At 36.9% G+C, this 27856-nt stretch overlaps 3 protein-coding genes and 1 long non-coding RNA gene across 4 annotated transcripts; 2 read left to right on the top strand and 2 right to left on the bottom strand.

Annotated features, from left to right (window-relative positions):
* Positions 1–964: 964 nt before the first annotated feature.
* On the bottom strand, positions 965–6535 carry rgra (retinal G protein coupled receptor a). Its single transcript, XM_006630284.3, has 7 exons — positions 6102–6535; positions 5493–5649; positions 4817–4938; positions 3547–3700; positions 2598–2715; positions 1696–1809; positions 965–1502 (listed from the first exon to the last, which is right to left on the bottom strand). The coding sequence occupies exons 1-7, from the start codon at positions 6178–6180 to the stop codon at positions 1359–1361; spliced, it is 888 nt and encodes a 295-aa protein (XP_006630347.1). The 5' UTR covers positions 6181–6535; the 3' UTR covers positions 965–1358.
* A 1051-nt stretch (positions 6536–7586) lies between these two features.
* Positions 7587–12441, bottom strand: LOC138238167 (uncharacterized). The gene is made up of 3 exons (XR_011189310.1): positions 12303–12441; positions 10108–10154; positions 7587–7726 (listed from the first exon to the last, which is right to left on the bottom strand). It is a non-coding gene; the product is annotated as an uncharacterized lncRNA (long non-coding RNA).
* A 1257-nt stretch (positions 12442–13698) lies between these two features.
* Positions 13699–18618, top strand: lrit1a (leucine-rich repeat, immunoglobulin-like and transmembrane domains 1a). The gene is made up of 4 exons (XM_015346228.2): positions 13699–14026; positions 14648–15114; positions 16081–16386; positions 16724–18618. Exons 1-4 carry the CDS (start codon positions 13905–13907, stop codon positions 17770–17772), a joined length of 1944 nt encoding a protein of 647 aa, XP_015201714.2. The 5' UTR covers positions 13699–13904; the 3' UTR covers positions 17773–18618.
* Positions 18619–22080: 3462 nt separating this feature from the next.
* lrit2 (leucine-rich repeat, immunoglobulin-like and transmembrane domains 2) lies at positions 22081–27631 on the top strand. The gene is made up of 3 exons (XM_015346229.2): positions 22081–22228; positions 22501–23282; positions 26298–27631. The coding sequence occupies exons 1-3, from the start codon at positions 22119–22121 to the stop codon at positions 27098–27100; spliced, it is 1695 nt and encodes a 564-aa protein (XP_015201715.1). The 5' UTR covers positions 22081–22118; the 3' UTR covers positions 27101–27631.
* The last annotated feature ends 225 nt before the right edge of the window (positions 27632–27856 follow it).

Below are 27856 nucleotides of genomic sequence, written 5' to 3'. Positions count from 1 at the left end.
TGGGTTTGTCTGAACTACTGGAACTATAAAACCTTGGGTTTTATAGTTAAATTCAGAAATACAGACATACCACACACCATGCTCAAATTATTTCTAAATTTTCACAGGAAGCTTCCCTGACAAAAGTAACATCCAGAATGATCTAAAAATATTTATCAGGTATTAAAAAACAGCTATAACTAAAACGGTATTTAACTATAGAAAACACCTGGTGGAGACATGGTCAGTTTGACCCAGGCATGGCCAGCAGACAATATATCCAATTATACGTCACGCCTGACTTCTAATCTTATTTAGGTTGGTAATCTTCAGGACCTGAAGAAAGTGTTCAGTATTTGGCTTCATACTGAACAGCTTTGTATGGGGAGGATAAAAAATTATGCATACCATGTTCTCCACCAGTAAAAGGTTTGAACTTTCATACACTAATTAAGCAAAAATGAAATGTTAAAAAAACATATTATTGATCTTATTTTTTGTATCCCAGATAAAATAAATAATTCCCATTTGACATGTATTTGCAATTCAACTGACTTTTACAGTTGCGCTGACTGTATATTCAACTTTAAAAAATATGTATTTTTTTCAAACCTCTGAATGACAACAATTTAATCATTTTTAAGAGCATTATGTGATTTTGTGTACCCTTCCTTGAAAATATATCTACAAATATTTTGACATCAGTGATTGCCTGCTGTTTTTCTTCACCACCAGTACACAATGGGTTAATTTACAAATAAGGCAATTTACCATATTTCTGTTTCTAATTTCTAATATGAAAAATCAATGTTAGGAGATGTGAGAGATCCATTTATTTACAGCATATGCTGTTGTTAGCTGCAAAGGGTCCAAAGCTCTCAAGCTGTCTGAACTAGAGAATGACAAGCCATTGCTTTTTAATATATTACAGGAACTAATACTTAAAAAACACATTTTTAATTAAGTGAAAAAACTAATACCATGATTGTTTACACCCATTTTATTTGATACATATAGAAATCCACTGCTAAAACATGAACATTCTTGGTTACTTTGTTTCAATGTCAAGGTCTCATGAACAAGAATGGCTGTCACATGTACTATGCTTATCAAGTCCATTTCACAGTTAGCACTGGTTTTGACATCTACAGACAGTCATGCCAAAATGCCTCCCAGAACACCTGTTATTGGCAATGACAACCCCAACTACAGCAGAAATGAGTCTCCTCCACTTTCATTTCAGTTTACATGCAGCACATTTTTCCAATGTGGAACCAACTGAGAAGACCAATTAAAAATGAGATGGGGTTTATCTGACTTTACATTTATGCCTTGTTAGGAACTGCCAGCATGTAAAATATAGACAGTAAAAGCTCTTTTTATTTGGACTTATTGTCAGTCTGAGTCACTTCAATCTTCTGTCCAGTGAGGAACTGCCAGATGCCTCCTCTGTAGTTTTCATTTCCAAGACCATAAAGGAATGCATTGATTGCTGGTGATGTCTTAGCCAAAATAGCAGGGATCTAAGACAAACACAAAAACATAGCAAGTTTGTAACTTGCCAATGGATGCTTTCAGCAGTGTCAGCAGTTGATATGTGATGTGTTTAGTTATGACAAAATTAGGACTGATTTTCTCTAGGACATACTACGAATGTACATGTATCGGTGGGAATCTGCCTGAATTACATATGTCTTCTTAAACTAAAGTTCTTACCATTCTTAATTTAGGAGAGAGGACTGTGGCATTTTCAACAGCAGCATACAGACATAGAAGTGAATAGGGTCCCCAGCAAATCAGAAGTGTCTTCACAGGCAGGCCAGTATTGAACTAAATAAAAAACAAAAGCCTTCAAGGATATGCTTGTTTCATATATTACAGTGAAGGGAGAGTCAAGCTGAGTAATACTACCTTCTCCAACACTGCTCTGTCTTGCTCATTGTCCCATTTAAAGTAATGTACTATATAATACCTAAGATGTAGAGCTCATATGAAGGGTAAGCATATCAACACAAAGTGCAATTTCAGGTGTTAAACTAAGATGAAAAATATGTTGTTTGTTTCTAAAGTGAGTGTAAAGTTTAAAATCAATTAAATATCAGCAGGACATAGTTTTTGATATTACATGAGATATTCAAGTTGAAACAGAATTTAAATGTGTAAATAAGTTCACAAATGAATACCAGAATTCAAATCAATATGACAGCTTACAGAACAGTAGGACATGCATATGTTTATGAGTATGATAGTTCAAGTGTTTCTTTGTACGTGAAAATACTTTTTGTTTGAAAGCCTATGGCTCCTGGAGGGATCAAATAAACCCTTACATTGTCAATTCCTTTTGAATGTACTGCTGTCTTTAGTTTGGGAGTTGAAGATAGGAAAGAAGGAAAGAATTCATGCCTGTATGTTTGTGATGCTGTATGTTATATAATGGTTCCACCTCAATGAAAAACTCAGTGTTTATTAACACACAGCAGAGATACCACTTTGTTTTCTCATGTAAGTCAACAAACCATCAATAATCAGGTTATGCAGTAGTGGGGTAGGGAAAAACATTCCCATTAACCTTCACTCTGACGTATAACCATCACAAAAATGGCCGAGCTGGTTTTCACCTTATTCTGTCCAGTTTTCTTGAACTTCTTCTCCACTGATTGATAAGAGGTCAGCATGATGGTAAAAGGGATTACAAAGTTGAAAAACGCCATCGGCAGCAAGTATGAGACAAAGTTTCTTGTGAAAAAGAGAAGACAGAGCGTTGCATTAATCTCTCTGCTCACCCTGAAGAAACTGCTACCAAAACACCAAATGCATTTTGATCACAGTTTCTGTATTTCACTTCGGATGTCTTTTCAGTATCCCAGTATCTGTCTTTGTACAGCATCTGCACTCTTCTTTAGCTGATTTAAAAAGAGGTTTTAAATACCAGACACAACTACGATATTTATTCTTTTAAAGTTGAAAACTTTAAACTGGAGAAAACATTTCTATTTGCGGTTTTAAAATCCAAGCATTTAATCTTTATTTTCACATCAATTATGCACTTTATGAGAAAACCATCTTTTTGGTAACATCATCAAAAATATATACTGTGTATATTTTCTGTCTAAAAACAAAATTAATATCCTTAATCATGGCTGCGTTAGCTTATCTGCTAGTTCTAAACTTATCTTAACAAGATAAGTTTATGTGGCAAAGCCTAAATTAAAATGTTTTCAATTATATTCTCTTATAATGGCTGGTCTTCCTTCAACCATTTTGAAGATTTCTTAAGTTGTTTAAATTATTTTCATCAATGCTGGCAGCTTACTTGAGACCAGCCCTCTACTTACCCTTCTGTCCAATCACCTCACAAGTGCACACTAAGGAAGTCCCAGAAAATTAAGGTTATCAAACAAAATTGACATATCGGAGAAGTAAATTGGTTCAAACTTACTACAGTTAGTGCACGTCACTGTATGGTATACGCAGTTACATAGGTTCTCTGAACCCAGCAGCAGAGCACAATTCAGACAGGCTTCCTCATTGCTGGTGACCATGTGTCTGGGGCACCAGGGCAGTTACCTGTCTCCCTTGGTGTAGTCCAAAGTGCAGCATGTTCTCAGAGGTTCGTAGTCATACTCGCCCCACCCCAGCAGAGGCATGGCAGACCAGAAGATAGCAAACAACCACAGGAAGGTAACCATTGTAATCGAAGTGCTCCACTGTAATTTTGTTCCTGCAAAACAAGAGAAAGGGGAAAATCATCTAGCAGATATAAAATGAGTTTCAGTGACAATGTATGTTTACTGTATTTATAGAAACATTACCCATTAAGATAGTGCATTTAGGAATATTGAGATGTCTGGCAAGAGACACTTTGCCTTAAACTGCCTGGCTGAGGACCAATAACCTGGCCACAGGATGAGATAGTTAGGACCCTCATACAAGGAGAGGAGTGAACCCATGGGCAGCTGCAGAGGTGGAAATGGGGTGGAGGAGTGTGAGCAAGAGAGAGAGGCTTACTATGATATTTATAGTTTTTCAGGAAGTGACATCATGGAGAATTACGAGTTAGCATAGCAGAGGTGAGGGAGACCTTGGTTGCTGACATCCCTCCTGAACCTCTGTTTAAAACTCCTTTAAAATTTCATTAAAAGAAAGTAATTTTGTGGTACTACTTCAGACATTTTTTTTTTAAATCACACCACATATTGTCTTCAAATTACTGGGTAATGTCAGATGTTTATTATTTAATATTTATTCTTATAACAGTTGAGTTGAATTTGAGAATCACTCTTTGCAATCATTTCAATGTTTCATAGTAAAGCACATGAATCTGCAAAAGGTCAGTCTCAGAGTATGCCCCAAGCAACAGTTACACTAACCTGAAAATGTTAATCACCACTGAAAACCTGACATGCAGAAAAAAATGTAACCCATGGTACTTACGGTAGATATCTGTTAGACAGTATATCTTGTACAATAAATAAAATATTATTTAAGATTCTGTTTATAAACAGGTATGTTTGGGAACCAAAAGGAAAATATTTCCTTTAAAAAATAAAGTTCCTAAGCCTGTATTCCACAGCACTGGAACACCATGAAAGACTGCACGGGGTCTGTCACTGGTGGCTGGGAACCTGTAAAAATACTTGCAAAGGCTTTTGCACAACCCGTAGTGACAGCCATTCACCAGGAGCCAGTGATCAAAACATTGACCCACATTGCTTCTTTTGATTCAAGTACCCCAGAAAGAAATGTTGTTGTGTCAAGGAAAGCCCCTCCGGATTTGTGCATTCACGGCATCTTGATGTGACTTCAGTATTTGTAGTTAGAACATAATCTTACTTACGAGTGCAGTACTGGTGGTATCTGTCCCAGGCAATGGCTGCCATGAAGGTGATGCTTGCGAGTGCAGTCACAAATCCTTGAAACCCATGAGTCTGGCACCCTTCAGAACCATAAGGCCAGTATCTACAGAGCAGTGGCAAACGGATCGCGGTATCACGGAAAGCAGACATTAAAGCGTGATACTAACTTCACGAATACAGCGTTCCTCTAAACACCTTAAATAAAACAACCCCATCAAATAATTATCAAACTTATCAAATACGTTTTATTTCTTTCTGTTTTAGATGCAGTGTGAATATGTATATACTGTATATGAAAATAAAATGTAAACCCCTTCGCTTCTTTACTGTATGTGACCAACGGAATTGAACATACAGCTCACGCTAATAAATGTTTACCCAAAACGTTTTCGGGACACAGAATAAATCATGCAGAATACACACACAAATTAAACCATCGTTAATTCCTTAATTTCTCAAAACTTCTTATATGTTTTTACTTAGTTGAGCGGTGCTGTCGGGGACTTTTTAACAAAGCATTCAGATTATAAGGGATCACTGTAATTACAGTGACAAGTGCTGTGCAATCGCCTACTTCTTATGTCACGGATTATTCCTTTTTCTTTCAATGGAAATATCCCGGTTGAACTCAAATTGAAAAAAAAAAATCAATATTACCTCAGAAAACTGGAGAACGCAGCAATGGTGGCGTTCATGCATATTCCAATATCGGCAATAGCAAGGCTAAAAACTAGGAAGTTACTTGGAGTCCTCAATTCATGTATTTTACAGAAAGAAAGAATTGTGAGCCCGTTGAGACAGAATCCAAGCAGACCTTGAAAGAAAAAAAAACCTAAATTAGCCTGCACATATCAGGTATTAGAATTTTGGGGGTGGAATTAAATTCTGTACACAGTGGTCCTAAAATAAATATAATTTACATCGAATTTAATTTAAATCGGTGAATTAAATAAAACAAATACAATAACCATTGGGGTTATATTTTATGATTACATAAATGAGGCATTACGAAATAAAACCGTTAGAAAAAAACACTTATTTAACACGTATTTAAATGATTATGCAATATTATCATTGGACAGACAAATAGAAACTGGAGTAATCCTCGAAGAATCATCACTACGAAAGGTCGTTGCCCCGTCTTTATCACTGCTCCTTTCTGGGTGTTTAATCTCTGGGCTATGTGCCGACCATCTGAGCATCTGTTAATTTAGTACGCAACGCACTGCCTAAAAAATTCATCTGTCCCCTGATAAAGACACTTACCCTCCACAAGAAGAGCAGTGCCTAATCCAAACACATCCAAATCAGTGAATCCTTCAGGTAAGGTGTACGAAGTCACCATTTTCAAAAACGGTTCTTTTTTTTTACAATACCATGAAAAAAATCCAGACCACTAACAACTCAATCTTCTTGCTCCTTCTGTATCCCAACGGCTTCCCAAGGAGCCTCCTTTTAAAGGGCCCTTTCACGTGAAAAAACATGCAAGTTATTATGTAAAGCCTTTTCTTTCCCCCGCTTCAATCCCAAAAAGAATGTTAATGAACAGAACAACACCGAGAACCCCCGTTCCAATAAATCGTATTTACACAACTCCATCGTAAAGCATTCAATTAGCAGCACAACAACGCTTCTGTGTCTAGATGCTATTACACACTGATAAAAATGACCTAGAGTATACTCCGTGGACAGGCTTGCCGCTCTGCTGCGGTGCACGTTTGTAAAAACCGCTTGTTTCGTAAACGTCACTGTGCAGTTATGTTTCTCTGGTTAAGACATCTGCGCCTTCTGACCATTATCCCTTTGTGTGCAAACGAAAAGACCCTCTTCTGCTTTAGGAATACACAAGACAGAGTTCATATAGTATGCAACTGAAATACTGTTTTCTGCTTACAAATTTAAAGATACCTAAGATGAAAGCTATCAGAGCAATCTCTGGAATGTAATAATAATAATATCAATCAATCAAAGTTTATTTATCAAATGCACAGCAATACAGAGTGCAGCTGTAGTTGCTGGCAATGAAACGTCTTTTCTGCGAGCTCACAGGGGGTAAAAATCACAAAATTAAAGTTACAATATAAGGTTACATAGCAATAATAACAATACTAATGCACAGTATATACTACAGGTATCCAACTTCTGGAAGAAATCATCTCTGCTCTAAAGGCTTACTAATGCAAATAGGTCTATGTACTATAAACATTTTCACCAGTTCCTCTCTTGTATAATGTTGAAGTGCATGCTACACTTCATTTGCAAAACATTTAGTTATGCGATTCCAAACAATCCATGTGACACAACAATGCATTCAAATGACTTGTCTCATAAGTCATACTTTAGGTTCTTACAAATTGGATAACAGTTATGTTACTTGAAAAGGCCTGGGTGAAATATATCATGAGAGTGACGTAGGACATTCACTAGTGAAAATCGGAGTTCCCTCTTTGCAGAAAGAGGTACTGTATGAATAAAATACTTAGTCACAGTGTTGAAGCTGAAACTCTGTGTCCCTTGAACAAAACAGATGGCCACTTCTCATTCGTAATCCTCATTATAAAAGGCAGGACATTTCTTAGCTCACATAGGTGAGAGGTTTATCATGAGGAAGAACACAAGAACAAGAACATAAGAAAAGTTATGAACTAGAGGAGGCCCCATCTGATCTAATCTAATCTAATCTAATCTAGTCATCCAGCCAATTTGTGATTCTCAGACAAGGTATTGTGTTCAACAAAACAGCTTACTCACACATCCCTTTGGGTAAAGAAGGTACCAGGAATCTGATCTCTCACTCTCTGCTTTGGATTTGGATGTTGTGAAGTGGAAGACATTGCCACATAATCGACAGTAATGTAATGTCAAATGCATCACTAATCACTTCGAAGTACCTGGTGAAAAATATTTCTGGTCAGTCATACTGTATGTAGCTATTCACTGACCAACATTGAGAACACCATGGACATTTAGACAAGACAAGAGGCATTAAGTGTCTGTTGATAGGGTCACACATTCTATGCCTTTATTTTTTATTGCTTCAAAAAGTTACTTTTGACAATCAAAATGTATTTTAACAAAAATGTTTGGTTCACTTTCAATCAACTAACAAAAGTGTAAATCAACCTTTTAAATACTTTTAAAAGGTTCATCTTTAATAAGTAATATTTACAATCTCAATTCTAATACTTTGTTCTGTCCTCAGCTCATCCCCTTCAAACGACTGCTTTTATAATGCTTTAAGCAATTAAATGGCTTTTCAAAAGATTCTTGTGATTCTACCAAGCTAACAAAAGAACCACTGTGAATGAGTTATCTCTAAATTCTAAAAACAGTCAAAAACAAAAAAAGAGAAAGTCAGACAAAAACTGATAATGAATGTGTTGTAACCTACAGTACAACCCAAAACTAATAAAAATGCTTTATTGAAAACAGTATCAAATAATTTGTTTAATATTTAAATATCAAATGCCCATTAGTAAGTGCAAGGAATTCAATGAAACCTAAAAATGAAGCCAACAAAATGCACATACAAATGGAAACTAATTACCACAATGTACTTCAGAAAATGAAACTGAGCCACTAAATATTGTTTTATATATTTTTACTTTTAAATAATGTTTTATTAAATAACAACTTGTACTGTGGGCAATTTAAAAAAAGAGGGTTTCATATAAAGAAATCCATCACCACAGAAAGGCTCACCCGCAATGGTAGTCAGAGAATAAAGATCATCTCCTGTTATCAAAAGAGCAGAAGATACAAAAGCTACAGGAATTTGAATTAGTTATAGCCATGCAGCATGAAGGGCCACATGCTTAAATTGCGACATCTCTAATTGGCAGCTTTTCAAACCATAGATTTAGTCAGAAAACAAAGGGTGCATTGTGTAGGGTATTCTACTGTTGCATTACAAGATTATAAGATTGTGAACTTTAGGAAATGCCACTGAAGTGTGTTCACACCGCACACAGTCATGTGACAAAATGCGTTTGTGCAGTCTACAGTACCTGTCTGTGTATAATAAAAGGTGTCTTGAAAATAATTTGCTAATCAATATACATACAGAAGTCTGACTGAATGTTTTGATGATTTACACCATTGTTAGGTTTTTAAATTTAGCAAACTATTTGGGAGTTGACCCTTTGAAACACTTATTCTTCCGATTCTAATTGAATAAATATATGTAGTTCCTTTAAATAAATTAAACATATCATGTAAATACAGAAAAAGATTCCAAAATCATCAGATGCATTAACATGTGACCTAAAAAAATATATCTCTGGCAGCCTAAAAGCATGACTTTCAAACTGCTAAAACCATCATGATCCTAATTTGCCCTTAAGCTCTGTGTCTGTGGTATGACAAAATGAGAATTATTTTCAGTAAAGCATTTAAATTGCGTGCTATGGAGAATGTGCAAATATTTTTGTCTCAAAATGACTTTATGCCTTTAATTGAGAAAAACACTTCTTGAAATCTGAAAAAAATATGATTACCAACATTTTTTTGCAGAGCAAAACATCTTCTTACATACAATATACAAAACAGTCCATTTTAGTCATTGAGATACCCGAGACAAAGGGTACAGAGATGTATCAATGCCTGGCAGTGTAGTTGTAAGAAAGGTCAGAGAGTCCAGACAAATATATTTTTCTTGGTCTTCCCTTGGTCTTTCATAATTAATTTTATTTTAACAGCTTTGCTCCTGGAATCATCTGTGTTGATTTTGTTTCCAGGAAATCTCTGGGAGAACATCTAGGTGTCTGCTCAGCGATCTCACTTTTTACACTGATAGTGTGACTCTGCTTTAAAATACATTTGGTTGTGTTGTACTGCACGATATTATCAACAGACTTTCTATCTTGTCCTTTTGGACTTTATCTACCCTTTCAGCAAAGATTCCAGACTGAAAGGAAAGGAAAGGAAATTGCAGCCTATAAAAGAATTAGTGGATAAAAAACAGTCTTTCTTCTAGAAACAATATGGCAGTGTGTGGGTACAGTATGTGTTTCCATTAATTTGATCAAGAATGCCTCTGCAGATTCCTGTCAAGGAAAGCGCCATGCCCTTTACTCAGATTTGGCCCTGGATTGCTGTTGGATTGAGAAATACAATAGGTATTCCTCTCGTTACAAAAGGGAAGCTGCCTTTGGTGTTTTCCCAGCTGGTATGAAATGCTTTGAGATTTCTGTATTGCACAATGAGCTTCACATATTTCTACCCAGTCTTTTGTTGCCCTCACCAATATACTGATTGTCTGGCAGGCTCTTACCTTTATCTGATCCCTTTTCATATTATGGAAATGCTTTGTTAATCTCACTGGCATTTGAGCGTCATTGGGGTTGTTCAAGGATAATGATATGAAAGGGGAAAAAAAGGAAACATTTAATCAGCCTATATGCTTGTTGATAACTTTCTACTGCCTATCCACTTCTACAAACAGGCTGGCTTGCTGTAAAGGAAAATAAGCTAGCGAGAGGGTTTAACGGGTGTTTTATACTGGGTTTTACGATGAATCTCAAGGGCAAATTTTAATTGAAAAAAGTAGCAGACCATAAAATCAAACAGTGTCATTTCTGAAGGATGGTAGAGAGCTCTCGAAAATAATCCTAGATATTGTAACAATGAAATGCACAGATGGCGGCTTTTGTCTGTTGAGTTGTTTGTTAGCCTTGTTACAGGGCTTACTTAAAGAGAGATAATTCGGAGTACCTCATGTTTGCATTGACATTCTCTTATAATGGGCAGGGTTATGCTAACAGTACTAGAAGTGAGCAGCTACCCAAAACCTACATCTAAATCTTGAACCTGCCCAAAGCACTTATTTGCGGTATAAAGAAAACATGAACAAGAATGAAGAGGAGCATAATAATACAGATAATATTGTGTTATAATTGTATAGAGTATGAGGCTAAGGTTACAGATGTAGCTAGTGTTATGTTGAATAGTGCTGTGAGGGTAAGGACTGGAGGTAAAGGGGTCTGGTTCGTCATAGGATTAGAGTTAAGGCTAGGGTTGGACCTAGACGTAGGGCCAAGGTAGGTTTGGAATGAGAAATGGGGTGAGGGATAAGCAACAATAATCTGGGCGCATTAACATTTATCTCAGTGTAACTCAAAATCTAAACTAAATGTACACGCCATTTTTAACAAAACCAGATGTTGATTTTCACTTTATTCTTTATTTTTAAAAGAAGCACGTGAGTAAGTAGATATTGCTGTGAAATGTGTTCATACAGTATACTGTAAGTCAATGTCATTATGCCTACATTATTCCTGAGTCTCAGAATATAGGGAGCAGGGAAATATTCTACAGTATGTCAAAGGCTAATCTGTAATGCAGGCCATTAAAATTGTGAAAGAATGCATTAAGTCTTCTGCATAAATGGGATTTATGCCATTCAGTATTATAAACATTAAGATTTTTCAAAGTACAATATAGTTTTACAGTAATTATATGGATTTTGTTGTGTTTTCTGTACTTTACTCCAAGTGATTTAACTAAGGGTTTGTAAAAGATTTCAAAAGTAAGCCCTTTGTGTAATGTTAACACAGGGTCAAACACAGAAGTGCTATTTGAGAATGGAGAAACAAAAAGTCTGTTTATTGTATTGAAACCAAGTGTATTTGTCCAACAACACTCATACATCTGCCTATGAAGCACATAGACAAAACTGAAACTAAAAAGTCACTGTTATCTGAACCCCCAAATAACCAGTTATTATTAAACAAATGAAATGATCTGGACAAACATAGAAATGATCAATTTCTGTTCATGGGCACACACTTCCTTTATTTGTCATATGGTACATACAGTAGATATGTCTATGTGTATTCATTATTTAAATATTTCTACTGTGGTGATTTTTCTGCAGAATTTTGGAGTATCAGACTGCAAGTTTTAAAACCACAGATTGCAGGAGATATAAAATAATTGATTACTGGTATACACTGTGGGTAAGGTGTCCAATCATTAGTAAATACATTGGTGAATTCTGTTATCACCATCGGGACTTCATATCCTGTTTTTACACAATAATTTGCATTTAAATGTGTGGCAAACCATATGTGCAACTAAGCAAATCATATCTAAAGAATATCCTTGTATCGTACCAGTAAATTGTGATAATCTAAATCTAAATCTGAGTGAAACTATTGCAAAAGATAACACAATTTGTCAGAAGAATAGATTTTAACAACCTCAAATGCATAAATAATAGTAGACATATAAGGAAAGTTGGCTTCTTCGATAGATTTACGCTATTTATAGCACTAATTCCTTCCGCTTGTGTCATGCTGTTCTCTTTAAAATAAACTATTTAAATGTTCGCTTTTTTCACGATAATCTCCCTATAGAATGAAAAAGATCCGTTTCATTGAACTGTAAAGATTTATCCTGTAACATGAATTGTTTTAAACTTTATAATTTCCTGATATTAATACAATTTATAATTCAGCAAACACATACCCCAATTTGTCCCCAATCCCGCTTGCTCGTTGTATGGCGTGATTTTAAGATTGTGGTGATACAATCTTTCAGCTTGTTAATACAGTGCAGTTGCAGAAAAATTCAACTGTCCAGAATTTTTGAAGAAGCGTCACAGAATAAAAAAATACAGGTCTGTGTCACACACTCCCTTGCTTGTACCGCACAGTATGCGCTGCGTTGGTGCTTACAACGTCAATTTAACTTCTGCCTGAAAAAAACAAGCGGGTTTTCTACAAAATCCCAACAAATGTTTAACATTATCTAGAAATAATCAAGGCCATATTTTCACTTAAGATATGTGTTGACTGACATGCTTGTGTTTCGCAACAATTCCATTTATTGAGAAACGTCACCAGCAAGAGGAATCCATTTGGCCCAGCTAATGGGAAAAACAAACAAAGCTGGGATACTACAAACATAAATTAAAGCCGCGTTCTGCTTAACCCTTTGGTTAAGCTTTCAAGAGATATACTGTAGACAAAATGAAATGTACGATGCTGTCACAGTCAGCGTTATCAGTTTTCTAGGACATCTTATGTGAGCCGTCTTACATTCACCGATACGAGTTGTTCAGGATCAACAGAAAAGCGCATTGTTAGTAAGATGGAAAACATTGATTTTTGAACAGCAATTAATGTTGTCTAATCAAGAGCTGCTTTTTCTTCTAATCAAGAGAATTCGGACATAGGAACCCCCCTGTATTAGAGAGGTCGAAAGAGTTGCTCATTATAATGCTCCCATTGTTGCAAATTGTCGTGTAATGTTGTATATTTCAGGTTCTACGAGAAATTTGTGCAATAGCTATGTTATGTTTTGGCAGTGACATTATGCGAACAATAGGAAAAGAAAAGAGGAAAAGCAGCCAAGAACTAAAACGAGAGTTTGACTGTGAAGTCTCCATCCATCCTTTGTCAGTCTTTTACTGATCTTGGGATACGCCACATTAGCCTTAACATGACTTTATGAACTCTAGGTAAACACAAAGACAGAACTTTATGTAGGCGAAGATAACTCAGAAGATGCAAAATGCCTGCCGATAAACGACTGGCATTTATCTTTACATCCCTGACGAACAGACTATACCACATGCAAATTACTGAATTTATTTGACTGATTGTAAATAAAATAAACGCAATGGAGACCTGCCGCCTTTTACAAAATTCATATTGATTTCATTTTAATCAGCAGAACATACTGTATCTTTCTTACCGGATATGAAAATGTACAGTAATACAGACTAATACAAATCCTTATACTACACCGAGTAACGCCGTAAATAAAAAAAATGACGACAGATTTTTGCTGCAGAATTGATGTCTTGTTTAAAAAAGTTCCGTTCTGGACTATTTTGCACCGTATACGACGAGCGACATCCCCACCTACAGGATTCCAGGAAGCAATCAGCATCTAAATGAAAAGAACTCGAGTCCCTAATCCCTGTCTATCCTTTTTTATCTGGGGATTCAGAGCAACTAGATCACTATGGGACAGCAAGGCGGGGAGACAATGCCGTTGATGTTCCGTTAAAAGAGACAGCAACCTTTCTATTAATTCAGTAGTGTAGCATAGCTGGGAGGCAAAATGTTTCTCAGTTTTAAGTGGGTTTTCTGTTTGGTATTAGGGGGTCTACCTCTAGTGTGGAGCTCATGTCCATCTCAGTGCAGCTGTTTTTATCACAACCTCAGCGATGGATCTAAGGCAAGGTAGGTTGAAAAACAGTGGACCTGATGGCAAAAATATGTATTTGCAGCATTGTATAATAAAAATGTAACACGGTTATTTGTTATGAAACCTAACGGCCTTACAGTATGTGCGCCTTGCCTTTTTTTCTTGTTAACGCGAACTTGAAATATTTTTTCTCCTCTGGTCCATTTACCGATGGATTAATGTGCAAATGCTCTTTAATCTCTCCTCCATTTCTGTGGTAGACGTGCTGTCCAGTGAGCTGTAGTTTTGTGCCATTAAATCAATTTCAGCATAAAACTTTAGCTTCACTGTGTCGCTGACTGAATATTCTCATTGACGAGAATTAATTGAAGGCGTTCAACAGCTTTCTCAAGTACATGCCGCCTGTGCGCACATAAGAACTTGATCAAACGTCCTATAAAATATCGTCATCAGCTCAAGCAGATAAAAATTCGTAACAATATACTATTGCAACTTTTATATGTCCACAACAGATATTTCCTTAGTAGAACAAACGTTGTTTTTTTATCTTTGTGTTATATCCATCGCTTTCCAAAGCCGTATATAAATACTGTTACAGTGTCCAAATTGTATATTTATTACTTTATTACTAAAAATTATATATTTCTTTGTTCTAGGAGTGTACTTTGCAATGACCCGGAGATCTCTCTAGTTCCAGCCAACTTTCCGCTTGACACCTCCAAGCTCCGAATTGAGAAGACCGCAATTAAGAGAATTCCAAGTGAAGCCTTCCATTACCTCTCTAACCTGGAATTTTTGTGGATGTCATTCAATTCTTTGTCGACACTGAATACTGACAGTTTCCGTGGTTTATATAGCCTAGACGAGTTAAGACTGGATGGCAATGCGCTCACTTCATTTCCCTGGGAATCGATTGTAGATATGCCCAGCCTTCGATTACTCGATTTACACAACAACCAGATTACTTCAATCCCGCCCGAGGTAACAGTTTACATAAAAAACCTGACGTACCTGGATCTATCCAGCAACAACCTTGTTACCATAGGTTCAGATGTTTTGGCGACATGGTTAGCTGTTAAACCCGTCCAGGATGTCTACAGTGAGAATTCCAAGGTGATTCTAGGTAGGAAAACATTCTTCATTCTTTCACGTTCTTATTCTCAGACATATAATTGAAATCTTGAGGTTTATATGAATGGAGAGTTTGATAAATGACATTCTAAGAAGATTATTCTGTATTGTATGGGACAAAAGAAGGTTGATGGTTTTTAATCTGGAACAAAAATGCCCTAGAAAATGGAAGGGAAAAGCATAATATACAATACAATGTTTCAGAGGATTCGGTTGTTGAAAACAGACTTGTATTTATGAGCATCTCTTATGTACAGTATACTGTACATAGGGATCTCATAAACCATCTCATCTTCAGTGTTCTGTATTTTGGAGATGGCAAACAGCAGGAGGAAATTCTCTTCTTATATCATTTTGGGTGTATCTGTATTTAAAACGTTACATATACACATACTGTAACAGTATATACATTTACCTTTTGTGCAGTACAGCCATGTTATACTTAAGTATTCACAACTCCTGGAGGACAAGCCTTTTGTAACTGTTGTAGACAGTGTGGAGTAAGTAGCTTATAAAGAATCAAGTTAGCAGAATGTGTGGGAAGATGAAGATCCTCTTAAAGTCCCTTTTTAAGGAAAGATTCCCCCTAGCTACCAAGGTCTGCTGAACAGAAGGAGGGGGCTGGTAATGGCTCAAAGAGCCTTTTTAAAATCCATGCTGAAAAAAACAGCTCTGGACAGCACTGTTAGAAGCCCAAGAGCTTCTAGACCAAACAAACCATGAGAGTGCAGGTGTTGTGCCTTTAGCTAAATTCAGTGGATGAAAACAAATATAACCTTTGCTATTTGGTATTGTTCTTGCTACCATTGATTTAAATTGCATTGATATGTAAATTAATGGGATCTTAAAATATAATGGTAAAGATTAGACCACTTAGGTCTTCAGAGGGAAGACTAGGCATTTTTAGACGTTCCAGTGTATGCAGTGTACCCATTTGTCTTTTTGGTTTTGCTTATAGGACTACATGACAACCCCTGGGTATGCGACTGCCAGCTTTATGATCTCACACAGTTCCTGAGGTCTCCATCATCCTCAGTAGCTTTTATAGACACCAGGCTCAGGTGTGCTGATCCAGAGAGCCTCTCAGGTGTTCTGTTTAGTGATGTGGAGCTCAGAAAATGCCAGATACCAACAGTGCACACTGCTGTAGCAAGAGTAAGGAGTGCTGTGGGCAACAATGTCCTGCTCCGCTGTGGAACTATTGGAGTGCCCATCCCAGACCTCGCGTGGAGGCGAGCAGATGGGAAACAACTGAACGCGACAGGTGAGTCACTCAACATGCAAGGCCTCGTTAGCACCTTATTTGAACAGGTCAGAAATATAGATTGATCTGACACTGAAATTCTTTTATAGAGCAGCCATGAGAAAAACGTAGTTTTTACAACAGACTTTCGGGAGAAGGTTCCTTCAGTTTCACACTTACAGTATAACCAGGTTGCTTTTCTCTCAGACAGGGGTTGTTACGCCAAAGAAACATCCAATACTCCCACCTTGCATTAATTAGAATTTGACCAAACTACTAAATCATTATTCTTATTTTATCACAGAACATTGAAATAGTGTTTTCAGAATGAAATTTAATTTTTTGTTATGTTTTGTAGTTCAACAGGAGGTCTCGAAAGAAGGCATCATTTGGTCTATCTTAAGTGTGCCAGCTGTCTCCTTTCAAGACTCTGGGAAGTATGTCTGCAAAGCCTCAAACTTTGTAGGGAGCGCAGATGCTGTCATTTCTCTTATCATAACCGATGCTGTGAAGTCAGATAATCAAACTGGTAACCCAAAAAGGACCAAGGGAAAAAAAACAAATGGGATTGGAAAGGCAGCTTATCAGGAAAAACTTGTGGCTAGGTATGTAGTTCCAACAACTACTACCTCAACACCAGAGACTGAGCCAAGGCATTATACTGGACAGTACCCAGAGCTTGAGAATTATAGCATCCCTGTCAGTGGAGCGAATGGACAAATGTCCATTCCCATGAACAGAGAGGGGCTACTGGAAGTGGACAAAACAAATCTCGCAGCGAACACCTCTTCTCTCCAACAGGAGCCAGAACGTGTGGTTAGGTCGGTGAAAGTGATTGGGGACACAGATCACACGGTCTCTTTAACATGGAGGGCACCCACTGCCAAAAACACCACCATGTTCAGTGTCCTGTATGCAATCTTCGGAGAGAGGGACATGCGCAGAATTAACGTTGATCCAGGCAAGAACAGGATCACCATTGAGGGACTGATGCCAAAGACAAAGTATATTGCTTGTGTGTGCGTCAAAGGACTGATCCCCAAAAAAGAGCAGTGCGTAATCTTCTCAACAGATGAGGCTGCCAGTGCTAATGGAACCCAAAAGCTCATTAATGTGGTTGTAATCACTGTTGCCTGTGTGATAGCTGTCCCTCTAACACTAATTGTCTGTTGTGGTGCGCTGAAAAGGCGCTGCAAGAAACTGCTAGGAAGAAAGTCGAAAGACATCCAGGACTCTTATGTCACATTTGAAACTTTGTCTCCGGGGACAAAAACAAAGGGCCTGGAGGGCGAATACCTGACAAGACTCAACCCAGAGGAGTCCAACCGGTTGCTCTCGGCCAGGTCTAGCCTGGACTCCGAGGCCACTGCTAAGATTGAGGGACAGCCAAATGAGTACTTCTGCTGACATCTTGCATCATCCAAGATTTCCGACAGAGTTGTATGTCTGTGCAGTGCTTCTGAGAGGGTGTTCTGTGGAAAACAGTGTGGGCAATGTGGTTATAGCACATCTTAGCACACCTAAAGAAAAGGGAATGCCACGTTCTTTGCTTTATTATGGAAGATTCTGCACTTATTTAAGGTGCTATGTATTAGGAGGGTCTGTGAATGTTTTTAAAAGTAAAGGTTTTGCTACGGTACTGTATGTGAGACTGTTCCTTAAGCCTGTGGGAATTCGAAGACTTACCTTAGCTGTTTATTGAACACTGCTTCAGTGATATGTTAAAAAGGGAAGTGTTTCAGATGTTGAAACTTTTTGCTGTTGTCGTTATTGTTGTTCATTGTAAACCTCATATTTTTTTCATTATGTGTATAAAAGAATAAACCCAAGAAGAATATTCCATTTTCCATTTATTATACACTCTTTTTTATTGTGTTTTTTCTCAGAATATCAATTCGTACCCATGTACAATAACCATGAAGATGAATGGTGAAAAATATGACTGACAGATACTGTATTTCGACACACTGCAAAAAACACCAGATCCCATAAAATGCATATTACCACTGGTGTGTTTATTGGCACATAGACACAAAACGTAAGATGCATGAATTTCGTTCAAATGAGACATTCCAGAATCACATGTGTTGCATATCAATGTGTATTACTGTGTATCATGTAAGCTAATGTGCCAGGTTTAATAACATCTGATTTAAAATATGTAAAACAGATTGCAATGTATATACATGTAATTTCATTTCCATAAGATATGTGTTCATTTAAATGTATGGAAATAAACCTGTTTTTATAGCTGCTGTTTATGTGTTATTATGCGCTGCACTTTAAATATAGAATTGGAACCAAATTCAATTTAAAGAAAGTTCTTTATCATGTTATTTTAGAATGCACAGTACCATTAGGTGCAACACATTAATACATCTAATTTGTCAAATGAGACATAGCTGAAGCACACACAGTTTGGTAAGTGAGAAATTGAACTGAAAGACTCCACAAATTTATTTTTTCATTTTTTTAATGTATGTGATATATATATATACTGTATGAATATTGTATATCTGTTTTTACTTGTTTCCATGAAAAAACAACATATGGGGAAGCTGAACATTAATGCAAAACACATGCTAAGTGGGATGACTATTTTGTGCCAAACATAATAATCATATTATTACAGTAAATAATATGCTAATGATGAAGGACAAAGCCTTAATACATTGTCATTGTCTGTGAATATTACAGACAAGTGTCAATAATATAAAGTTAACATCGCAAATAAAATGCAACATTGCTAAAATATAAAGACTAGAGTTTTTTTTTAATTAGTTAAGATTCAGCAGAACTCATTTTTGCTTTATGTATCATGAGAAGAAACAAAGTAGGTTGTTCTTCTTATATTACAATTAATATGTAAAAACATTTATAGGGATGTAAAAAGTACAATTTCAGTATAAACAGTAGACAGCAAGTCATTTTTACATACTGTATTTGACCCCTTTATCATTTTTTGGAAGCATGATATTAATTTAACAATGATACAGAAATATTTTGTTTTGTAATGTAAGAACATGCTTTACAAACTTCACATCTTACTGAAATATAAAATATATGCAATTACATGAGGGGAGATGAAAAATGAAAACAATCAAGATAACCAGCTATAATTTCACTTTAAATGACCAAGTTAATACCTATAAGAAATATTAAAATAATTTGTAATAATATAACACGTTTGTCATGATCAATTATCAGATTTCAAAATGAATCAAAAAGTTATTAAATTTGTTTTTTAATTAATAAATACAAATAATTTGTCAGGTTGTATGGTAGCCAAGATGTGCCATTATGTACCACAAAACCCTCAACTTAGCAGCTCAAGTAGAGAAGTGAAAAATTACATAGAATATAAGGATAAATTTAGTGACAACAGATTGTGTAAGCCTGAAGTGGAGTTTAGCTAGGAGGCTGAGGTTAAAAGCTCTACTCTTGCAAGCGGTTTACAAGCAGTTTAATGTTTCATCTGTGGGACAGCACCTCCTACAGTACAGTGTCCTCACACTGGGACACTGGACTGGAAATTCTTGGCCAGATCAAACAGTGCCACCTACTGGTCCACCAACACCACTTGTAGTAGCAACCTAGCTTTCCTTAGAAGTCCAGGTGGGTAGCTGTGACAGCATGCGTAGGCTGCAAATGAACAAGTAATGCACCTGAAGAAGGCTCCACAGCCAAAACGTTGTATTTTCTTTCTTCTCTTTTCAGCATGGAATAAACCTTATTAACATATTACTTGTTCCTTTGCTTTCTTAGAAGTCTCCTATCCCAGCACCGACCAAGCCTTGCTTAACGGTAAGATCTGATGAGATCTGCCTACAACATTTAGATAACCTGGTGAACCTACTGTACTATATGAAAATAAAAACTTGCCAAATGTGACAATCTTTGTTCAATAAATAACAATATTGTTAATAAACCATGAATCAAAGAAACTAATTTTCAGATACATTGTAGAGCAAGATACCATCTCCTTTATGTAGTTTAGGAAGGGAGAGAGAGAGATTAATAATCAAATATCTGCTTTATGTGCCTAGTCTCTTGAGATATACTGATAAATTGTTTGGAAGATTATGACAGCATATTCTGGACTTTCACTAGTTAGAGAGCATATAAGTTAAGGACAGCAAAATGCACAGTTGTAAGGTTACTGAGCAGTAGCTCATTCATCCACAAAAACAGATTGTACACTTACGAATTTAGACATTTAGTCTTTAATCTCTAAAAATCTCCTGAAAAGCATTTAAAAAATGACCCTTTTTCACCAAAAAATTACAGCATTTCTGGTATAATACTGATGTATAAGCTCAAATGGATTCAGCATCAGACAACATTAAAATTGTGCTTTTTAGTGTCACAAAATATATGGACATGGTAAGGAGGATCTAACTCAGAAAAAAAGGTTCACTCTCATTATTACATTTAAAAAGCCAGGTAACACAACAAGCAGATGGAGAGATGAATACAGCAGGTCAAACAATAAGAGCTTTATGATCTAACTTCTTAATTGGTATGGTGACAGTTTCTCAGTTGCTATACTCATATCACTTTTAAAAGATAAAAACACTCGTGTTATATTGACTAGAGCTGTTGCTGCTCCTTGATTTATCGGGTCAATGTTCTGTTCAGTTAACATCCCTTTTCACAGCTTCCAATGAAATGTTTGGAACTATATTTACTATAGTATTGGTCTAGTACCATTGTAGTTAATTAGTTGCACATGAAAATCACTGTATGCTGAGAAATTATTAAAGTACTTTCTGTGTTAAGCAAGAAATAATATGACTGATAGTAGAGGTTGTTCAAAATCACAAACAAATGAACTGTGAACAGCTTTGTTCTTGTAAATGTGCATTTTGTACCTTGATGTCATTCTTCATAGTCATTGCTTTATTCAATGTATATAGAACTACATGCATGTGTATCTATTTCCTGTTTTTTATTATTAGGGGAAACCAAGCCAAGTTAAAGGTTGTCTGATTGCATTATACCAGTCTACTGTGAGTAAGGTGCAATTAAGTACATGATATGTTTTAACAATGTGTTACAATTATTTTAAATCCATTATTGTCTTTGTAATTATTGTGTGTCATCATAGTAGCCCAAGCAATGTGTAATTTCTAACATTTTAGGAAAAATATTTGAAAATATTTTCAGTTTGAATTAGTCATAGGCTACATTACATCTGTAGAGGGCACAGGTGGATTACAGTCTGTACTTTTCTGCTCCATTTGTCTTTTATTAGTTGTTGTCATGTTGTCATGTCATGTGTAAGCACAATTCAAAAGTGTTTTACACTGAAGGTCCATTAAAACAAAAAACTATCTTTTGGATTTGTTAGATCATCCTTGTTTCCATCTTCAGGTATGATCTCATCTGAATTCATATAAGGAGTTTGTGCTTGTCGTTGAAGCACTCTTAAAATTACAGCTTCTATCAGATATTAGTTTCCTAGAGTTATAGCTAAATTGAATTTATACATATCTAAATAACTAAAACCTGGAAATATTCTATATGTGTATTCAATATATGTATGTGTATGCATAAAACAACCTCCCACAATTATTTTATGAATCTGTTTCGCTGAACTAAAAATACCGACTTCCGTCGTCTTTAGCTGTCATTTGGTGTCTTAAGGTGTTTAAGAATTGCGTCAGGGAAGATTAATGATAATACGCTTTACTAGACTGAACCTGTGGACATGTCCTGTGCAAATACTTTACATGTGTTTCTTTTAAAGGAATATGGACACCATTTATGCTGCATTAGTAATAGCTTGCATTTGTCTTCACGCCAATCCAGTTGTTTCTTACTGCTTGTCTGGTTGCAGTTGTACAAATGACAGTTACGGGAGGTAAGTTGTGTTTATTTCGTATTGCAGGAGAATTTATTCGAAGATCACTGTGGCTAAAAGTTTAAACTCTTTTGAATAAATGTGCCGCTGAGCGATCACTTGCTTTTCTAACAGCTAAACAAAGTGACTTATATGCAAAATTACAAATTAATACTTTTAATAAAATAATTATAATATTTTGTAACAATGTTCCAGAAAAAAAAATCTTTCTAGCAGTAATAGATACTAAAAATGTGATGATTCCTGTTTTCATTGTTTCACGTTGTTGTTAGATCACTGCTTTGTATGACGTCCGCCTTAAGAAGAATTCCAGAAAACATCCCGCAGGATTTCAGAAAAGTCCGAATTGAAAACTCCTTCCTTACGGAATTACCTCGTGGCTCGTTTGCTAGAATTGGTGCTCTGGAGTATCTTTGGCTAAACTTTAACAATATAACGGTTATGAATATGAAGAGTCTGGAGGGTTTGAAGAATTTGACGGAGCTGAGACTGCAGGGGAACAAACTGCGCTCAGTACCTTGGACAGCGTTTCAGGATACACCTGTTTTAAAAATTCTGGATCTGAAACATAACCGTCTAGACGTTCTTCCAGAACACGCGTTAAGACATTTGCCAGGCCTGACCTACTTAGATTTATCCTTCAATCAGCTTACTGTCATATCCAGAGATGTCTTTCTGAACTGGCCTCTTTACCACTCGGCAGAGCAAAACGGAAGAAGAGAGGAGAGCGCGTCTAATGTCGTGTTGGCTCTCCATGACAACCCCTGGCTGTGTGACTGTCGCCTGAGAGGCTTTGTCCAGTTTATCAGATCTCTCAGCCCGCCTGTCATATTGATGAATTCCTACTTGACTTGCAGAGGCCCACAGTTCATGGCAGGCAAGTTTTTCCACGAAGTTGAAATAAAGAATTGCATGAAGCCAGTGGCCACTGCACCTATTACAAACATTTCACTGCCTCTGGGGGTAAACATTACTCTTATATGCTTGGCTAAGGCACGGCCAGATCCAGCTGTCTGGTGGACATATGGCTTGAAGATTATAAGAGGATTTAATGGTAAGGTTTAGTCTTATTTCACTAACTTTGACCATACGCTATCATTATGTTAATCTAAGTCACTGCCTTGTAAATGAGACACGTTAATTTACATTTCATAAATCAACATATATGCCACAGGGCAGTTAACCTTCTTTCACTCTCTATAGTTTATTTTCTTCTTGTCTTTAAATGTTTTTAAAATAATGTTCTAGTAGCATCAATGAAAAGAGTATTTTCGACTCAAGACATCCAAGGGCTGAATATTAAGTGTCAGGGAAAGTAAGTTTTAAAAGTAATGTATTGCAAGTTGCCTACCGTATACAATGGATGATGTTCTAAAACATTGGCAGGGACAGAATTGTTTTAAAGAGATTTTTAAACAGTAGCTGACTTTAAACATTTTCTCCAATTTACTGTTAATTCTTAAAAGTAATCCTCACACAAAATGTTTACAAATTTACTGCATTAGATTCTTAACAGAAACTTTCCTAGACATTCAAAGTTGCTTTCAACGTTTTAAAGTTAATTTATTAATCTTCTTGGTAAGCTCTACAACATCATTTGAAATAAGTCATAGTCAGCATTTTTGTCATTACCATATAGCCTTAAAATCAAGATATTTACAAAACAAACAAACTGCACAGAACAAAACCGCAAGCTTTAGGATTACCTTAAAAAAATACTTGATTTTAGTTGAGGAGGGCACACAAAGACTGTATACAGTGACTGTAAGTGAGTGTGCTAATACACTCTTGTTCAAAATGAACACCTGTTTATCCTGGAGTTATATTTAACACTGAGCAGGCAATCTAAACAAACAAGATGGTATCTTTATTAAAGAAAGTCCCTGGCCAAAATAGCAGCAAAACCTAAAGATGAACAGAAAGTGATTATATCACAGCTCTCCAATTGCCTGCCCCATCACTGGATCCATTATCAAAAAAACATGTATTCTTACAAGGGTCACTGCAATCAAGAGCCTATCCTTGAAGGGTACAAAGTGGGACAAAACACTGGACAGGATGCCGGTCAGTTGCAAAACAAACAGAGAAAGATTAGAAACATCAAGTAACCTAGTCAGGATGGCTTTGGGATGTAGAAAGACGATGCAACATCCAGAGAAAAGACCTGCAAATACATGGAGGACAGGCAAAGTGCACATAGAAGCCACTCCACCCTGGAGTCCAGCCGAGAATCAAAGAGTGAGGCAGCACTGTTATTTACCAAGCCATTGTATCACCCTGCACTTATCACTTACTTTGCAGATGCCATTATCCAGGCCAGCTTAGAATACAAAATGCACCATTATTAAGTGCAAGGAACAACTGTGCAGGCACACAAAAGTCAAATTGATTTAATTAATGAAATGGTGATAAGAACAGCATGAGCCAGACAGGTAATGCAAGTGCCACATGATCAATATGAAAGATTGTATCTTTTGAGTAACGAGCAGTAAATCAAACAGCCTGTAGGCCCGACTACTTTGTTTACAGTAAAGGCATTTAGAAAGCTACATTAGCAGTGTGAGAATGGAAAACAGAGCATTGAGACTTATTGAAGGATGTAGGGCTGAAACAGTGTTTTCTAAACAGCTGAGACTCGTGCAGGTGCCAGGGGAGGTCAGGGATAAGGCAGTTCTGATTTCTATAGGCAGAAGGTTTCCACCTGTAAGGAGGAAGGCTGGAGAAAGAACAGGCTCTGGAAGTGGAGCATGAAGAAGAGGAACAGAGAACCTGGAGGGGGAGGGGGAGGAAAAAGGGAAGGAGGGCGTGTAGGGAGTGAAGAGACCGGAGCTAGGCAATATACAGTAGGAGAGCTATACTGAGACAGACTAGGGTTACATTCACTGTATAAAGCATGGTCATATTGAAAATACAAGCAAGAAAAGAAGAAACAACATGGCTTTTAATTTGTGCAAAGGTCTTTAAGCTTCTCTAAAGAAAACTCCAAATAAAACATGCTTCCCGTTAATTATACTACAAGCTTTTCTCATCAAAATATGTCCCCTAATTAAAGAGCAGAAATTGGGGCATTCAAAGCTTTTTTTTAAAACGTTTAAGTTGTACTTCAACATCCGTTTTAATTTCAGCTTTAATAGTTTCATCAGGGTCATTTATATTTATTTTTCACCCCATGACATCTCAGTGGTGTGGTGTGAAGTATGAGGGGTAGTGCAGAAACAGGAAGTATAACATTGTTCTGTTCCTCAGTGCTGTGCAACACCATCAGCAAGGTGGCATATGTGTGAAGGTTTCCCTTTCAATATAGATATTGACATAAAAATCACTGAAACAAAGCTTTCATTAATTGAAAAATGGAAAAGAGGTATTGAAAATGATAGTTACTGATGTTAACTCCACTGACATCTTTTGGGGATAAGCTTGATGGAAAAGATTAAAGAAGTAATAGAAACATGCCTCTGGGGACAGCTGAAACTGAACAGACCAATATTAGATGATAATGTACTACTAATGGTATGTGACAGAATGTCCAGAGTCTGTACCATAGGGATTGCTGTCCGGCTGTCAAGGAAGTTATGATATGAAGAATTTGGATAAAATTGCCAGAAGAATTTGTATATGTACAGTAAGGTTTACAATACTACTATAACAATCATTAAATACAAGGAGTAAGTATTGGAACCAACAGAATTTTATTTTCCAGTGGGATAGTTAGAGTCACCATAGTGCACAAAAGCTTTTATTTCTCTCTATAGAGTTTATTTTCATTTCTGTGTGTCTGTAGTATTATTCTGTCTGTAGTAAATAAGCACAATGTAGAACTTGTACTTTCAAGTACAAACAAGTACTTGAGAAAAACCACCAACCTTAAGGCAAATTTAGATCAGTAGCAATGATCAGAAATCACATCCAAATTTGTTTAATATTATTGCTGATTATAGTTTGATGTCGGGATTGTTTTATTTTAGTACAAGTTGTTTTGATATCCCCAGGGTAGAACAAGGACAAATTGTGGACTGGCTTGATAACATGGCATTTTCTGACAGATGATTGCTTTCTTTTACATGCGAAGAGACGCAGACTCACGTAGATGAAGACACCATCAAGTCAGAGCTGGTGATCCCGTCATTGCAGCTACCAGACAGGGGGACGTACACCTGCACTGCCAACAACTTTATTGGCAACTCCTCAGTCAGCATAATGGTAAATGCCACAGGCCCAGAATCGTCCTCCCCCTTTTCATCTGTGTTTCCCTTGCCCTCGGCAGAAGAGAATATTTATATCGACATCCGCATTGCAAAACAGACAGTCTATGGAATCACTCTGGAGTGGTATGCCATAACACAGAACCCCTCTGAAACCTGGTACACCATACACTTTGGGAAATACGACGACGCCAAGAAAGAAATGATCTACATCGGACCTGGCATCAACAGCTACTCAGTTACTGACCTGCTGCCTGCAACAAAGTACGAGGTGTGTATCGCACTGAAAAATCAGTCTCCCCGAAGAGGCCAGTGCGTCGTGTTCGTGACGGGCAGCGACATCACCGAACTCGAGCAAAGAGAAAAGCTCATTCACATCGTGGTTATTGTGTGTGCCATGGTGCTGGCAGTGCCAGCAGGAATGTATGCCTGCACCACCGAAACCAGGTTCAGCTGCTTCGACCGGTGCTCCGAGTTATGTAAAAGACGAAGACACGCGGAAAAGAGCGGGAAATCAGGAGAAAGGCAGGGCACCTTTGACAGCTTACAGGCGGGCAGTGATGAAGGGCTCTGCAGAGACTCCAGTGAGGACAAAAGGAGAAGAAGAAGGTCAGACGACAGAATACAGAAGGCCAGAGCTGACCAAAGGACCGCTGCTGGGCTCTATTAGTCCTTTCAAAGAAAAGAATACAGGAGTATTTTGTAAAGTGTACAAAAAGGCATATAGCACAAAATATTTTTACAGTTAGATTATGTCAGCTTTGTCGTTAAATGTTTTAGAAAGGGAAGGTGTCCTGAATTATATGAGTACTACAGTATGAATTAGCCAATTGGATCTGAAAGTCAAGCCTTAGTAAATGAGTCGAGAATTTCTTGTTGTCTGGAGTACAAATTTGCCTTTCTTCTTCATGTTCTATGTAAAACATTGTTATGAATTGACATGCAAGTGTGTTGTTAATAGAAACAAATGTGCATATACTCCTTGAATGTACTCATCTCTTTGTGTAAAGACATAGCTAACAATACATTTCATACTTCTTTAGGGAATGTATGTGTCTTGTTATTTATGTACTCTTCTCTAATACAGTAGAACTTTGTAGTTCTCTGATCCTCTTATTTGTGGTGAACATTTTGAGACCATTGTTTTACCAATTAAAACCTGCAGTTATTTTGACTGTTCAAGGCTGATGATGACTACTGATGATGTGTGGAGTTAGAGCCAGTGGAGGCTGGTTCAACAATTTTAGCCTCTGCAGTGTAGAACTGAATCTGCCCACCTCCTACGGAAACCCATGGAAGATAAGGGATATAAGCCAGAGCCTAAGTGTTTAGCTGTGATGAAACTCATTTCAGTCTGCAAAAGCACTGCACCGGGGTTTGATAATAATATGATTATACCTTACATTAGTATAGCACTTTTCATTCT

This window comes from Lepisosteus oculatus, chromosome 4 (assembly GCF_040954835.1).
Source record: "Lepisosteus oculatus isolate fLepOcu1 chromosome 4, fLepOcu1.hap2, whole genome shotgun sequence".
Lineage (NCBI taxonomy): Eukaryota > Metazoa > Chordata > Actinopteri > Semionotiformes > Lepisosteidae > Lepisosteus > Lepisosteus oculatus.
This window is presented reverse-complemented; position numbering and strand designations above follow the sequence as displayed.